General features: G+C 38.8%; 1 protein-coding gene across 1 annotated transcript in view; it reads right to left on the bottom strand.

The window, feature by feature from the left end:
• Nucleotides 1-8253, bottom strand: part of HEATR5A (HEAT repeat containing 5A) — a 113233-nt gene extending 104980 nt beyond the window's left edge. Inside the window, exons 1-5 of the mRNA XM_023514397.1 lie at nt 8065-8253; nt 5582-5793; nt 4471-4579; nt 1668-1817; nt 280-454 (exon numbers count right to left, since the gene is read on the bottom strand). Of these exons, the coding sequence (XP_023370165.1) occupies nt 280-454; nt 1668-1817; nt 4471-4579; nt 5582-5793; nt 8065-8190 (772 nt within the window). The 5' untranslated portion in view covers nt 8191-8253. The remainder of the gene's footprint in view (nt 1-279; nt 455-1667; nt 1818-4470; nt 4580-5581; nt 5794-8064) is intronic.
• Between the last annotated feature and the right edge of the window lie 7299 nt (nt 8254-15552).

The raw sequence follows: 15552 nt of genomic DNA, 5'->3' as shown, positions 1-15552 counted from the left end.
CTGGGGATTCGAACCCGCCACCTTAGGTGTATGTGGCTGGCGCCTTAGCCGCTTGAGCTACAGGTGCTGAGCCGAGTTCTTGTATTTTTTTTCTGAAATTTTTACTGACTTGTTTGAGAATGAAATCTTAGGATTTAGAGCAATGTTTATGAACTAAAATTGATTTATGTTCTGCTTTTTTCAAGAGTAAAAATGGGTGGATATAATGCTACAGATATTTGTTTAAATCAATTGGGGAAAATTAAAAAAGATATTCTGAAAATAATTACATATATTTACCTGTTCCTGGATGTTTAGAAATTAGAGCTTTAGCCAATATTGTGCCCAGTAGCTTTGAAACTGAAATCCGCACATCATAATTGGAACCTTCGAAGGCCTTAAAACATAGTGTGGCCACGCTGTCCAGGTCTGTACTCCACATGAAGATAGCCTCATTCTGAAGTTCAAGGAGACACTATCCAATTGGACAAACAGAAATTAATGACAAACAAAATATAAATGTCAGGTACAAATCTATATAAATTACATAAACTGTCAGAGTCTAATAAAATAATAAATTCAAAGTATCTGTATAATGACTGCAGAAACAACAAATGAATATTCACTAAAAGCCATAAAGATTAGACTATATAAGGCGATATACATACAAAAGGTGGGAGGACCCATCCCTAACGCAGTGCACTATGAAAAATGCATTTAGAATCAATCTGTTAGTTATAAGCAACTAGGAGAATAATACCAACCTAAAAAAGTGTTGTTGTACTATCCGACCAGCCATGTCGAGAAGGTATGATTTCAAACTATCGAAAAGAATCACTTTTTATGGCTCACACCTGTAATCCTAGCACTCTAGAGGATGGCAGGATCCTTGAGGACGCTAAGGTGGCAGGATCACTTGAGCTCAGTTAGAGAACAGTCTGAGCAAGAGTGAGAACCACTCTACTAAAAATAGAAAAAAGCTAGGTGCAGTGGCTCCAGCTTGTAATCCTAGAACTCTGGGAGGCTGAGGTGGGTGGACTGCCTGAGCTCACAGGTCCAAGCCTGAACAAAAGCAAGACCCCGTCTCTACTAAAAACTGAAACAAGAGGATTGCTTGAGCCTGAGTTGGAGGTTGCTGTGAGCTATGATGCCACAGCATTCTACCTAAGGTGACAGTTTGGAAAAACAAAAATTAGCTGGGCCTAGTGGTAGTATGCACCTGTATTCCCAGCTACTTGGGAGGCTGAAGAAAGAGGACCGCTTGAGCCAGGAGTTTGAGGTTGTAGTGAGCTATGATGATGCCACTGCACTTTACCCAGGGTAACAGAACGAGACTCTGTCTCGGAAAAGAACCAACAACAAAAAATCACTTTGAAACAACATGCACCTTATATGTAAATTTCAGTTTACACAAATTAATGGAGAGGAAGCATAATAGAGCAACTTCAGAGTTTGGAAATGAATTTACTACCCTCTGACAATATGTTGCTAACTACATGAACTTTGATAAAGTTATAAAACTCTGGGTCTTCAGTTTCCTCATAAGCTAAAACAGATAGATAGTTCTAGCTGATTACCAAGATGGCAGCTCTGAGATCATGTAGCTGTTCCTAATACTTTTACAGAGACAATCTGATTATTTTTCTTTTTATTAATTTTTAGAAAGCCTACTTATTAGGTCATTTTACCTTTGCAGCAGCACAACGAACAGCCATGGATCTATCTGTCAAGCAGGATCTAGCAGCTTTATAAATATCCCTGTGGCAAGGTGTAGCAGCAGCTCCTAGTCCCCTCAATACATTTTGTAGACTCAGCATAATCTCATATCGACCTTGAGACTATTAAAAAAAAAAATTAAAGATTAAACAGAAAAAATAATTCCACTGTGAATAGCATTAAGCACTGATTGATATTTATCTCACATATTGAAGAAATACCCAGATTTTGGTGCATACTCAACCCATTCTCACATTGAGAAACATTAACAATACTATTTTATTAAGCATCTACTATCTGAGCTTAGGTGCAGTAAATCACTCCTATAGTCCTTGCACTCTTAGAAGCTGAGGCAAAAGGACTGCTGGAGGCCAGGAGTTCCAGACCAGCCTGAGTAAGAGCAAGACTACATCTCTATAAACAGAGAAAAATTAGCCGGGTATGATAGTGCATGGCTATAGTTCCAGCTACTTGGGAGGCTGAGGCAGGAAGATGGGTTGGGCCCAGGAGTCTGAGGTTGCAGTGAGCTATGATAATGCTACTGCACTCTAACCTGGGCAATTACATTTCAACCCAATTTTTAGGTTCTGACCTAGAGGGAGCCCGCCCTGGAGCCTGGCTTATACCCTCATACCTGATTGACCTGGCCACTTGGCATACTTGCATCCACAGCAACCCACACTTCTTCCTCAAACTATATGTCACCTTGACAGACACCCCACATCCAGGCCCTGCACAATCAGAGCACCTGTCTCTACACCATGTGACTCATTGCTTTGACACTGCCTGTGCTAACTGCTGCCCATAAACCCTGACTTGGCTGAGGTGGAGAAATGCCAGTGGTCATCTCCATCAGAGACACTTAAAAAGTTTCATATCAAAAGAAATTTGGTTCTTGGGTAGTGCCTGTGGCTCAGTGGGTAGGGCGCTGGCTCCATATACTGCGGGTGGCAGGTTCAGACTCAGCCCTAGCCAAACTGCAACAAAAAAAATAGCCAGGCATTATGGCAGGCACCTATAGTCTCATTTACTTGGGAGGCTGAGGCAAGAGAATCGCCTAAGCCCAGGAATTGGAGGTTGCTGTGAGCTGTGTGATGCCACAGCACTCTACCGAGGGTGATAAAGTGAAAATCTGTCTCTACGAAAAAAATAAAATAAAATAATAAAAAAGAAAAGAAATTTGGTTGTCACTATCACAGTTCCGTGAAATAAGATGACTTGAAAACCTACCTGACTTACTTGCACAAACATGGTTTGATTGCGCATTAGAAGGAGCGGAAAGATGGCTGCCAATTACATTATTAAAAACTGTTGATGGGTGCTGGGTGCAGTGGCTCAAGCCTATAATCCTAGCATTCTGGGAAGCCGAGGCAGGTGGACTGCTTGAGCTTAGGATTTGAGACCAGTCTGAGCAAGAGTGAGACCCCATCTCTACTAAAAATGGAAAAACTAGACAGGTGTGGTAGTTTATGCCTATAGTTCAAGCTACTTGACTTGAAAACCTGCCTGACTGGTTTTCAAGTCAAGTAGCTTGAAAACTACTGAGGCAAGAGAACTGCTCAAGTCTAGGAGTTGAGGCTGCTGTGAGCTATGACACCATAGCACTCTACCAAAGGTAACAGAGTAGGACTTTGTCTTCAAAAAAACCAAAAACAAACAAACAAAAAAAAACTGTTGATGACATACTCCAATTTTTATCAGGTAATGTGGTACATATATAGTTAGAGGATCTAGACTTTTTAGCAATTTTTTTGTTTACTGAAAAAGATAGGAAATCATGAAGGAAGGTTAAGAAATTTTACCAAATAGTGATGTACAATCGCCATCTTTATACCCATGTGGCTGTTCAAAGTGTATTTATCCTAAGAACTAGGTAGTAAGAGCCATAGTAAGTAGTAGCCGTAGTAAGTAGCCATAGTAAGGTACTGCTTGTTTGCAAGCTGCCTACCTGCAGTAGTCCTGACAAATGATTGACTAAATGTTCTTGAAACTTAAGGAACTTTGTGTCTATAAAAGTAATGCAGTGTTTCTTATTTTAGGTATAATACAGATCTCTCTTATTTTATTCCTTAAACCTAGAAAGTATTAATAATGTTGTTACCAAAACAAGAAAAAATTTTCACAGAGTTTCCAGTGCTATATTGTTTACTATCTCAAAAGTTTAAACAACGTATTCTGCTGCCATTGTTGTTCTATCAAGTGTACTGGCATTTTTTCTTGGAAGTCAAATGATGAGAAAGTTTCAAAAACAAAATATATGCCAACCAGTGAATGATGCAAACATATCAAGGAGGAAGGTAAGGTGAGAATGTATCCTCTGGCCATCAGAAGGTCTTCTAGATCTTAGTCACACTTACATCCTCCACAGTCTTTGCCCCAGTTATATTTCTTATTCCCCTCTGATGCTCGTACAGTAACTAATGCATCCACCAGGTATATAATAATACGTGGTCTACGGTGGCAAGCAACAGCTCTGGCAATAGTAAGTAGTATCAAATGGGAAAGATGGGGTGAGAGGAGGGAACAGGGATGGGTTGGCCAATGGAATACTTTAGTGTTTGCTCATTTGGATTTTAGAAGTCCATGAAATTCTATTGATTATTATTTTTCTAATAGGGATTCAACATACATCCCTTGGAAATAGTTAATTTGTGATATATTTATATACATATGTATATATTTTTGTCATTTGTAAAGTTCCTTTATTGGCCCAAGAAAGCATAAACCTGCAAAATGGGATCTTTTTATTCTTTGGTTGAATTTGTAGTTACTTACCTCTGCACTTTTCATAGCTTTAAGAATATTCCCCACTGTATCAGTAAAGGTATTACCCAGTATTCTACCCAACTTCTTGTACAAGGAACCCAAGCATACCACAGCAGCACTGAAACAAAATTTAAATTAGAAATTAGTGATGGCTGAAAAATAAGAATAAAAAGATCTTAGAACATGTAAGAATATGACTACTAAATTTTTTTTCTGCATTCTGTTTTCTTTTCACAATCTTGGTAGTATTTTTTGAAACACGAATTATTTTTAATTGTGACTAAAAATTTACTGATATTTTCATCACTTTGTTTTTGGTTTTATATCTAAGAAACCACTGCCTAATCCAAGGTCATGAAAATTTACTCCTATGTGGTCTCCTAAGAGTTTTAGTTTTAGCTGTTACATTTAGATCTATGATCCATTTTGAACCAAAAAATTTTATGGTGTGATAGAAAAGTCCAACTTCTTTTTTATATGTGGCTATCCAGTTGTCCTGGCTTCTTTTATTGAAAAAAAAAAATTCAATTTCACTTTGAAAGGATAAAATTTCCCACAATCTACTCTATGGTTAAATCCTAAGACACAACACTTAAGTAAATGTGAAATAATTGTAACAGAACTTTCAATAATAGGACTTTTATAAGGCTATATCAAACTTCAGTCTACCTAAATCTCAGCCCAAAGATTCTAGCCCCTCAAATTTTTTACAAAAACAAATTCTAAAAAATATTTCAGTAGAATCTGGCTTCATATTTCAGATAATCAAAGAAGAACTTAAAAACAAGAAATAATGGTTTCATCAAGTTTGGAATTTAAAAACTTCATGGGCAGTTACACTCTGTTACATGCTAAAAATTAACAATACAAATTTCTATAGAATTGCTATTGTGGAACTATACATGGCTCACTGCCTTTTCCCAAATAATAGGTGATAAAATGAATTAAATCCTACAGGAAAGAAACAAAGTTGTTCTTTTGAGGATCTTAGAAGACTACTTTTCCATATGATATTTATTATCAACTTTTACTGTAAGAACTAATAAACTAAAAGAACATCCAAAATATAAAACAATGAAACAGTATTTCGTTTTTTGTTCTGTTTTAATGTTTAACTTACAGTTTAGTGGGAAGATAACTTGGAGAATCATCTTTGCTACGAATAAGGTCATTACATTTATCGATTGTCTCGTAAACAGAGAATGTGTCACCAATGCTATAAAGTATTGCAAGATTCTTAGCAAGGAGTTTCCGAGTAGGAGGCCCTGGGGAGCTGTTCAACAAAGACAGGAGCTGTTCGACAAGAGTCTTCTGTTTCTCCCTTACATCACGCTGCAAAAAAAGATAACAAAAAGACAAAGTTAACATAATTTATATGTAATGCCCTAATCTGACTTTTCTTTCATACACTTAAGAACAAAAAAGGCTCTAGAAAAACATAAAATGGGGGCAGCACCCGTGGCTCAGCTGGTAGGGTGCTAGCCCCACATACTGAGGATGGTGGGCTTAAACTGGGTCCCAGCCAAACTGCAACAATAAAATAGCCGGGTGCTCTGGCAGGCGCCTAGAGTCCCAGCTACTCAGGAGGCTGAGGCAAGAGAAATGCCTAAGCCCAGGAGTTGGAGGTTGCTATGAGCTGTGATGCCACAGCCCTCTACTGAGGGCGATAAAGTGAGACTCTGTCTCTTTTTAAAAAAAAAAGAAAAAAAAAATATATATATATATAAACGATTTTGACTAAGAGTTACATATAAATAGGTGGCATGGGCATGATGCCACACTAACAGATAATTTGTTGCCCTGCTACTACCTCTTGGGAGCAGGAGTGGAGGGTGGGCTGGGATGGGGATGAATTCTGACCCACACTATACTTTAGTCTTTGCTAACAAAGAGCACTATTTATTCTGAATCTTCTTTTGTTTAAAAGGTTGCTGCTTTTTAATAGAGATGAAGTCTCACAATGTTGCCCAGGCTGGAGTGCAGTGCTAGTCACAGGTGTGATTATGGTACACTGCAGCCTTGAACTTCTTGGCTCAAGCAAATCTCCTGCCTCAGCCTCTGGAGAGTTGGAACTATAGGCATGAGCCACCATGCCCAAATTTGCCTATTTAAAGATTCTTAGTTATTAAGTCTATCTCCCCCATATATATCTGCATAAATAAAATAAACTATACTTATAACCAGAGCTGACCTTGTAATGGTTACCTGGTTTAGTTAGACTTTTTTCTAAATTTAGTGCAATATTCTTTTTTGCATGCTTATGCATACAAATGCTAAAGTTATTTCCTTTTCCTTGTTTGCTATCTAAAAAAGGAATAGAGTATCATTACAAAGCTAACACTATTCAGGCGCTGACTCAGGCTTAAAATTTCACAATAAAATATTTCTCAGTGTATAAAATTTAATCTTTTTCAAAAAGTATTTTTCAAATCTAGACGTTCCTTTTATTTTTTTTTGTCTTGATCAGCAAACTTGTCAAATGTTTTACATCATGATAACCAGAGTCACATAATTCCTCAGACAAAAATGTATTTTGGAATGTTGGGTTCCCCCCCCAATTGAAAAAATATGATTATTTAAATTCTAAATGTCTCCATGATTAGTCTTTTGTATCATTTTTGTATTATGTGTGGTGTTGTGATTATATAAAAGAAATATCCTTATTTCTAGGAGATATATACTCAAATATTTAGAAATAAAATCTTACCTCAACTACCCAGTAAATTAAGCAAAGATGGAGAAACGTTAATAACTGTTTGATATAGGTAAAGAACATGAGTAATCAATCAGTTTTCTTTTTCTGTACCCATTTCATAAACTTCTAAGAGGGAATTTATTTACCCTAAGGTTTTCAATTCATAATCTCCTTAAAGTCTTCACTTTTTTTTTTTTTTGACACTACATTACCCTCAGTAGAATGCTGTGGTGTCACAGCTCATAGCAACCTCAAACTCTTGGGCTTACGCAGCAATTCTTTTGCCCCAGCATGAGGCGGGAACTATAGGCATTTGCCACAATGCCCGGCAATTTGTTTGTTTTTAGCAGGCTGGAGCAAGGTTCAAACCCACTAGCTCCAGGGCATGTGGCCAGTGCCCTAACTGCTGAGCTTCTGGCACTGAGCCAAGTCTTCACACTTTTTCTTTTTTTTTTTTTGAGAGTCACTATGTTGCCCTTGGTAGAGTACTGTGGTGTCACAGCTCACAGCAAGCTCAAACTCTTGGGCTTAAGCAAGTCTATTGCCTCAGCCTCCCAAATACCTGGGACTACAGGCATCCGCCACAACGCCAGGCTATTTTTTGTTGTAGTTTTCATCGTTGTTTAGTAGGACAGGTTTGAACTCGCCAGCCCCTGTGTATGTGGCAGGGGACCTAACAACTGAGCTATGGGTGCTGAGCCTCTTTCTGCTTTATGAACATAGCAAATTTCTTATAATGGTGAAAATGTCAATGGAATGCAAAAATTTTTCTATATTTCATTAAGTCTTCACAAAGTCTAGCATTTTTAAAGGTAACTGAAGTTATTCTGGAAAAAACTAGAAAAGTAAACCAAAGAAACTAACATCTGGCATTTAAAAAACAGGATAGCTTTTGTAATTTTACCCACCCTGTTGGTTGCCAGCAAAAGCTTCTCCAGATATCTCAACCACTCAAAAATAAACTCTGCCTTCTGAACTTCACCTAGGTGACTGTACGCTTCTTCATTCAGCAATAAGCTATGAGCTAATTCCATTCCTTGCAGGATATTTTCCTAGCTGGTCACAATTCTTCTCATTCAATGTCAGTATATTTAAGAAAATCTGCAATAGAGAAAAATAACAAAATTTAAAAGGAAAGTAAAAAGGAAGACAATCATACCATAGAAATCTTCCATAGAAAAGTAAAAATATAACTAAATGTATATATTATTTATAATTGCTCTATGGTCAATCAAGGAAAATCTCGATAATAACTTGTAGTTAATATTGACACAAAAATCCACCTTTGGACTCTGTATTCCTTTTTTTTGGAGACAGGGTCTTCCTCTGTCACCCTGGCTAGAGTGCAGCAGCCTCATCATAGCTCACTGCAACCTTGGACTCAAGCTATCCTCCTACTTCAGTCTCCCAAGTGCCTGGATCTACCCTATGTCTAGCTAATTTTTCTATTTTTTATAGAGATGGGGTCTTAGGCAGGTCTCCAAATCCTGGGTTCAAAGGATACTCTGCCTTGCCCTACCAGAGCCAGGTATACTTCCTTTTTAAGAGAGAAGGCAAAACAGAGCAGCATTACTAGGATTTGTAAGCAAAAACTTGTTAAATGAAAGAGACATTCCACGAAAATTCAGGAAATTTTATGGTTAGACTACTCAAGTGTTAGCTTTTTAATTTTCTTTGTAGTTTACATACCTTTTATTAAAATGGGTCATAAGTTCATATTAACAAGTGACCTCCTACTAAATATCCAGACTCCTACTAAAATTCCATGTCCCTGGGCCTCTGGCTTAGCTGCCTGAGCTGCACGCCCTGTCTGTTATCCTGGAGATCCAAACTGTGAGTAGAGTTAGCAACTGTTCCCTTCTAGAAAGAGTCCCATCTAAACTAGTAGATAGTCTCCTTATCTCTGAGCCTTGTAAAAGAAAACATTTTTTTCTTCTGAAGGTACCTGGATGGAGGCTGTCCAGGAATTACAGATAGTTCCTGAGTTACAAACATCCAAATGGCATCCAACTCACACTTACAAATGGAGACTATCATAGGCAACAGGTAAATGTAACTGTTCCCACTTAAAAATGTGACTTAAGAACAAATCTACAGAACCTGTCTCACTCTTAACTCAGGGAATGCCTGTAGAGCAATAAAGATCATGTCTGCTCTGACCCAGATCCAATGTAGCCTTTGTTTTGTTATAGTAAATAATCAACAGAAGACATAGAGGTTTATTTGACTTGTTTTATTCATTAGCATCTTCTGGGTACACCCTAGGGCTGCTAAAGAACATGCATAACTTTGTTTTTTTGAGATGGAGTCTTATTCTTTTGCCCTGGGTAGAGTGCCATGGCTTCATGGTAGCTCACAGCAACCTCAAACTCTTCGGCTCAAGAGATTCTCTTGCCTCGGTCTCCCAAGTAGCTGAGACTATAGGTCTACATGTGCCCACCACAATATCCAGGTAGTTTTTCTATTTTTAGTAGAGATGGAGTCTGACTATTGCTCAGGCTGGTCTCAAATTTCTGAGGTTCAAACAATCCACCAGCCTTGGCCTCCCTGAATGCTAGGATTACAGGCGTGAACCACCACGCCTGTCCATACATAACATTTAAACATGTGGGCTCGGCACCTGTGGCTCAAGTGGCTAAGGTGCTAGCCACATACACCTAAGGTGGCGGGTTCAAATCCAGCCCGGGTCCGCCAAACAACAATGATGGCTGCAACCAAAAAATGGCTGGGCGTTGTGGCGGGCGCCTGTGGTCCCAGCTACTTGGGAGGCTAAGGCAGGAGACTCACTTGAGCCCAGGAGTTGGAGGTTGCTGTGAGCTGTGATGTCACAGCACTCTACCCAGGGGGATAGTTTGAGGCTCTGTCTCAAAAAAAAAAAAACAAAAAAAAAAACATTTAAACATGTGTGTGTGTATATACAATCGCACACAAATTTATAAGATGGCATTGTGATTATGAGACAGAAATTTTTCTTTTTTTTTTGAGACAGAGTCTCATTTTGTCACCCTTGGTAGACAAGGGTGCTTGTCTTGTGTCACAGCTCACAGCAACCTCCAGCTCTTGCGCTAGGGCAATTCTCTTGCCTCAGCTTCCCAAGTTGCTGGGACTACAGGTGCCTGCCACAACGCCAGCCTATTTTTGTTACAGTTGCCACTGCTGTTTTAGGTGCCAAGTTCGAACCCATCACCCTTTGCATATGGGGCCAGCATCCTACACACTGAGCCACAAGTGCCACCCGAGACAGAATTTTTTATTTTTTGGTTTCACTGCAACTCACTTGCAAATGGCTCAATCAATCATAAAATATAGCAACATTTTAACAGCTGAATATAAGTGGTGGGTACGTGAGTAATCACTCTACTCATCTTCATTTTTCTGTTTTTTTCGTTTTTTTGAGATAAAATGTATGTCTCCTTTGGTAGAGTGCCTGGTGTCACAGCTCACAGCAGCTTCAAACTCTTGGGCTTAAGTGATTCTCTTGCCTCAGCCTCCTAAGTAGCTGGGACTACAGGCATCTGCCACAACACCCAACTAGGCTATTTTTTAGTTGTCATTGTTGTTTAGCAGGCCCAGGCCATGTTAGAACCACCAGCCCCAGTGTATGTGCCCAGTGCCCTAACAGCTGAGTATGGATGCTGAGCCATTTTTCCGCATTTTTTAAAGATCACAATAAAAAGAAAAATTATGTAAGTAGGAAATAAAATACAAGCATCTCAAAAAATTACTACTACTTATAGGAGTAGCATCTATTATCAGGAACATTAAACAACAAGGTACCATATATATATATACAAAAAATGGGTACTCCTAATCACTAATCTATCAAGGAAACCTGAGTAGAATTCCAAACCAAACAGAAACAGATAACTGGAATTTCATAGAAATATCAATGGAATGCTATGGGCACTTAAACTAAAGGATTTCAAAACGCATGCCTCACAATCCCCTAAATAAATCTCAATCTTCTATGGAAAAGAGAATAAATAAAAATGTATTAGAAAATTAATTGGAGACATGGAGAAGCATTTTCTTTCTTTCTTTCTTACTGTCTTTCTTTCATTTTTTTGTTCTTCCAGAGAGTTTGCTGGCGTAAAATTATTTTAAGTATCAGATCAATCAATTATTATATTTGTCTCATATATATATGTCACAAACTAATTCCCTGGTGGCCAAATCTGGTGTGTAATACATTAGAGAAAAAAAATTAGTTGCTAACATTTAAACAGAAGACTCCATGTAAAAACCTGGGTCTATACTCCCTTATAGCCATGAGTGGCTTAATCTAAAATGAGCAAGGACTCTCCAGCAGGCCACAGTTGCCATCTAATCTGCTTTGTTCACTTACATTATTTGCCAATGTCTATTATTTTATTTTATATTTCTATTCTATTTTATTCTTTTTTTTGAGACAGAGTCTTATTCTGTTGCCATGCTAGAGTGTAGTGGTGTCATAGCTCACAGCAATCCTCCTGCCTCAAAATCTCAAGTAGCTGGGAGTACAGATGCCTACCACGAAACCCTCCAAATTTTTGTATTCTTAGTAAAGACAGGGTCTCACTCTTGCCTCGGCATTCTAGACTGCTAGGATTTTAGTTGCGAACCACCTCTTCCAGCCTCTACCTTTTTTGATTTTCTATTTAAGTTTTCAACTCCTACCCTTTTATCTTGTGTCCTCTGGCTTGGGGTGTTAGTCTATATTCTATCTCAGAAGCCAAAGGACAGTTTTTACCCAGGTAACTTCTCAAGTCTGTGTGTTGCCTTAGGTATCTGGGTTGTCCCCTCTCAGTCATGTTGTCCATCTGCCCAATACCATCCATGACAGGGCACTAAAAGTATTTATTTATACATATAGGGTGTCTATAAAGTTTGTGTGCAATTTAAAATAGAAAATTATTTTAAATTGTGTAAAATCCTGCATAAAAAAACTCCTTTATTTTCAGAGATGTCACTTTTAAAGAACAAAGAAAAATACTAACAACGCTAAGAAATTCATTGTTATAGCAACAACATGAGTTATAGATTACTGTTTTTAGAAAACTCTCCTTTCATCAAGGTGTGTAATCCTAGCCCTTTGGGAAGCCAAGGTGAGAGGCTCTCTTGAGGCCAGGAGTTCAGGACCAGCCTGGGCAACATAGTAATACCCTGCCTCTACTTAAAATTAAAAAAAAGAAAGAAGAAAAAAGCTGGGTATAGCAGCATGTGCCTATAGTTCCAGCAATTCAGAGGCTGAGAAAGAAGCATTGTTTTAAGCTGAAGAGTTCAAGGCTGCAGTGAGCAATGCTCGTACTGCTGCACTCCAGCCTGGGTGACAGAGTGTGCCTTGTCTGGAGGCACACAAAAAAAATCAGCCATGTGTAGTAGTGTATACCTGTAGTCCACTCTGGAGGCTGAAGTGACAGAGCTGAAGATTAGAGTGAGCCGCCTGTAATCCTAGCACTGTGGGAGAATGAGGCAGTTGGACTGTCTGAGCTCACAGTTTCAAGACCAGTCTGAGCCAAAGTGAGACCTTGTCTCTTAAAATAGCCAAGTGTTGTAGCAGGTGCCTGTAGTCCCAGCTACTTGGGAGCCTGAGGCAAGAGAATCACTTGAGCTCAAGAGTTAGAGGTTGCTGTGTGGGCAACAAAGTGAGACTCTGTCTCACACACACACAAAAAAGGAAGATTATAGTGAGCTATGATTGTGCCACTGTACTCCAGCCTGAGTGGCAGTGTGACCTTGTCTCTTAAGACTAAAACAAAAACCCTCCTTTGCTTTCTTAAATTATCAAAATTGGTGAAAACAGTCACAATTAAGGATTAACTTCATAAATGCTAGAGAATAATTTCTGAAAGGAATCTACTAAATATGCAGAAGGTAAAAAACCTTAAAAATGTATAACTGAGGGAAAAACCCCTCAGTATCATAGAGGCAATTTCTTCTAACTACCAGGGCAAGTCAATTCATACCTTAACAGTCAAATTACCCTTTTTAGAGGTCACTAGGACTGCAGAAGACACATTTTTTTTTCCTTAGGCAGCAACAATATTATGGTGTAAAATGATCTACCAAGAAGCAAAAAAGCTAACACAGTATGATAATAAATAATTCAGTAAAAAGCTTGAGATCATAAGCAAGGCATAATGTTATCTCTAAAGCTCTCAGTAATTCTTTATATAAATTACTTCTAAAAGAAGGAGACAATTTAGATTATTAATCTCACATCTAAACCCCCAAATTTAAAATGCACTTAAGAGCTCCACATATACTGTCAATGTGATAATTTGTTATTTGCAAATAACAGATGCTCCTGCTCTTACCTGAAACCTCACTTTAGGAAGATGTACACAAATTCGGTTAATGCTACCTCTGTATGTTTTATCATAATGACAACCCTATAGTATGACTGAGGAATGCTTATTTTTCTATTTTTGCTTTATTTTCCATTCTTATGTTTCTGTTGAGATTATAAAGTGAACATATACATCAATATATTTAGATATATTTTTCATAGTATGGTTAGTTGCTACTTAACAAATAGTCTTCAGAAGACAACTGTAAGGCTGGATACAGTGGCTTGCATTGCAATCCCAGTACTTTGGGAGGCAGAAGCAGGAAGACTGCCTGAGGCCAGGATTTGAGACTCTCTTCCCAACATAGTGTGACCCCTTATGTTAAAAACAAAAGACCAGGCACAGTCCCTCACACCTGTAAGGCTAGCATTCTGGGAAGCTAAAGCTAGTGGATTGCTTGAGCTCAGGAGTTCAAGGCCAGCTTGAGGAAGAAAGTCTCTACTAAAAACAGAAACACGAGCTGGAGATGGTGGCCTAGGCCTGTAGTCCCAGCTACTTATGAGCCTGAGGCAAGAGGACTGCTCAAGCCCAAGAGTTTAAGGTTTCTTGTGAAGTTTGTGAGTTCTCGAGAATTTGTAAGCTCTGATGCCATAGCACTCTACGCAGAGTGGCAGAGCGAGACACTGTCTCAAAAGAAAAAAAAAAAAAGAACAGAAAAATTAACCAGGCATGGTGGCAACTGGTTGTAGTCCTAGCTACTCACAAGACTGAGGTGAGAGGATCATTTGAACCCAGAATTTGAGGCTGCAGTGTACTATAACTGTGCCACTGCACTCCAGCCTGGGTAACAGAACAAGAGTCTATCTCTAAAACAATTAAAAAACAACAACTGTTGCTCCAAATGTAATGCCAGCCATTTTGCCTGAATATTTACTATAAGGCAATACTTTCTAAGTGCTCTACATTTATTTTCCTGATTAATATGCAAAATTGTCCATAAGATAGTTATGGACAGATGAGGAAATTGATGAAGAACAGAGAAGTGAAGTACCTTGGGTAAGGTTATACTGAACTGGGTTGTACACTTAAGCAATCTGACTCTAGATACATTTGCTTTAAACACAATATACTATGACGCCAATCTTTCATCTAGTTAAGCCTCTGAAAAAATCCTAGAAGCTAGTCATTCTTAAAAAACTTAGAATTTTTTTTTTTTTTTTGGAGACAGAGCCTCAAGCTGTCCCCCTGGGCAGAGTGCCGTGGCATTACAGCTCACAGCAACCTCCAACTCCTGGGCTCAAGCGAGTCTCCTGCCTCCGCCTCCCAAGTAGCTGGGACCACAGGCGCCCGCCACAACGCCTGGCCATTTTTTGGTTGCAGCCGTCATTGTTGTTTGGCGGGTCCGGGCTGGGGACTCGAACCCGCCACCTTAGGTGTACGTGGCTGGCGCCTTAGCCGGTTGAGCTATAGGCGCCGAGCCGATGGGCTGACACATTTAACCACTATACTTCATTGGATTTAGGGTAAAATATACACTGAAGCAAAACCATTTATGATTTTACCGTTCCGTGGGTGGTGCCTGTGGCTCAGTGGGTAGGGCACAGGCCCCATATACCAAGGGTAGCAGGTTTGAACCCAGCCCCAGCAAAATTGCAACAAAAAATAGCTGGGTGTTGTGGAAGGTGCCTGTAGTCCCAGCTACTCGGGGGGCTGAGGCAAGAGAATCGCCCAAGCCCAGGAGTTGGAGGTTGCTGTGAGCTATGATGCCACCCACTCTACTGAGGGCAATAAAGTGAGACTCTATCTCAAAAAAAAAAAAAAAAAAAAAATTTTTTTTAATATAACTTTAAGAGTTCCCTAACACACTTGTAACTTGATGATTTTTAAATCTTGTCTGTATTGTGATTCCATTTTAGGGTGTGAAATATTTTGCTTCTTTTTTTCCACCATAACCTCACTATTTTAAAATTTAGCTAGAATAAAAACACTTGCTTTAGAAAACAGCAAGAAAATCTCTTTGACACCCAACCCAATGAAATTCAAACCTATAGTATTAATCTGCATAAACTTAGTCTAATTGTCCATAACAAACCTGTATTTATATAAACTGGCTATCACTAGTTAATA

The sequence above is a fragment of the Otolemur garnettii genome, unplaced genomic scaffold (genome assembly GCF_000181295.1).
Source record: "Otolemur garnettii isolate 467f Iridium unplaced genomic scaffold, OtoGar3 scaffold00052, whole genome shotgun sequence".
Lineage (NCBI taxonomy): Eukaryota > Metazoa > Chordata > Mammalia > Primates > Galagidae > Otolemur > Otolemur garnettii.
The sequence above is the reverse complement of the archived record's forward strand: the minus strand, read 5'-3'. Positions and strand labels throughout refer to the sequence as shown.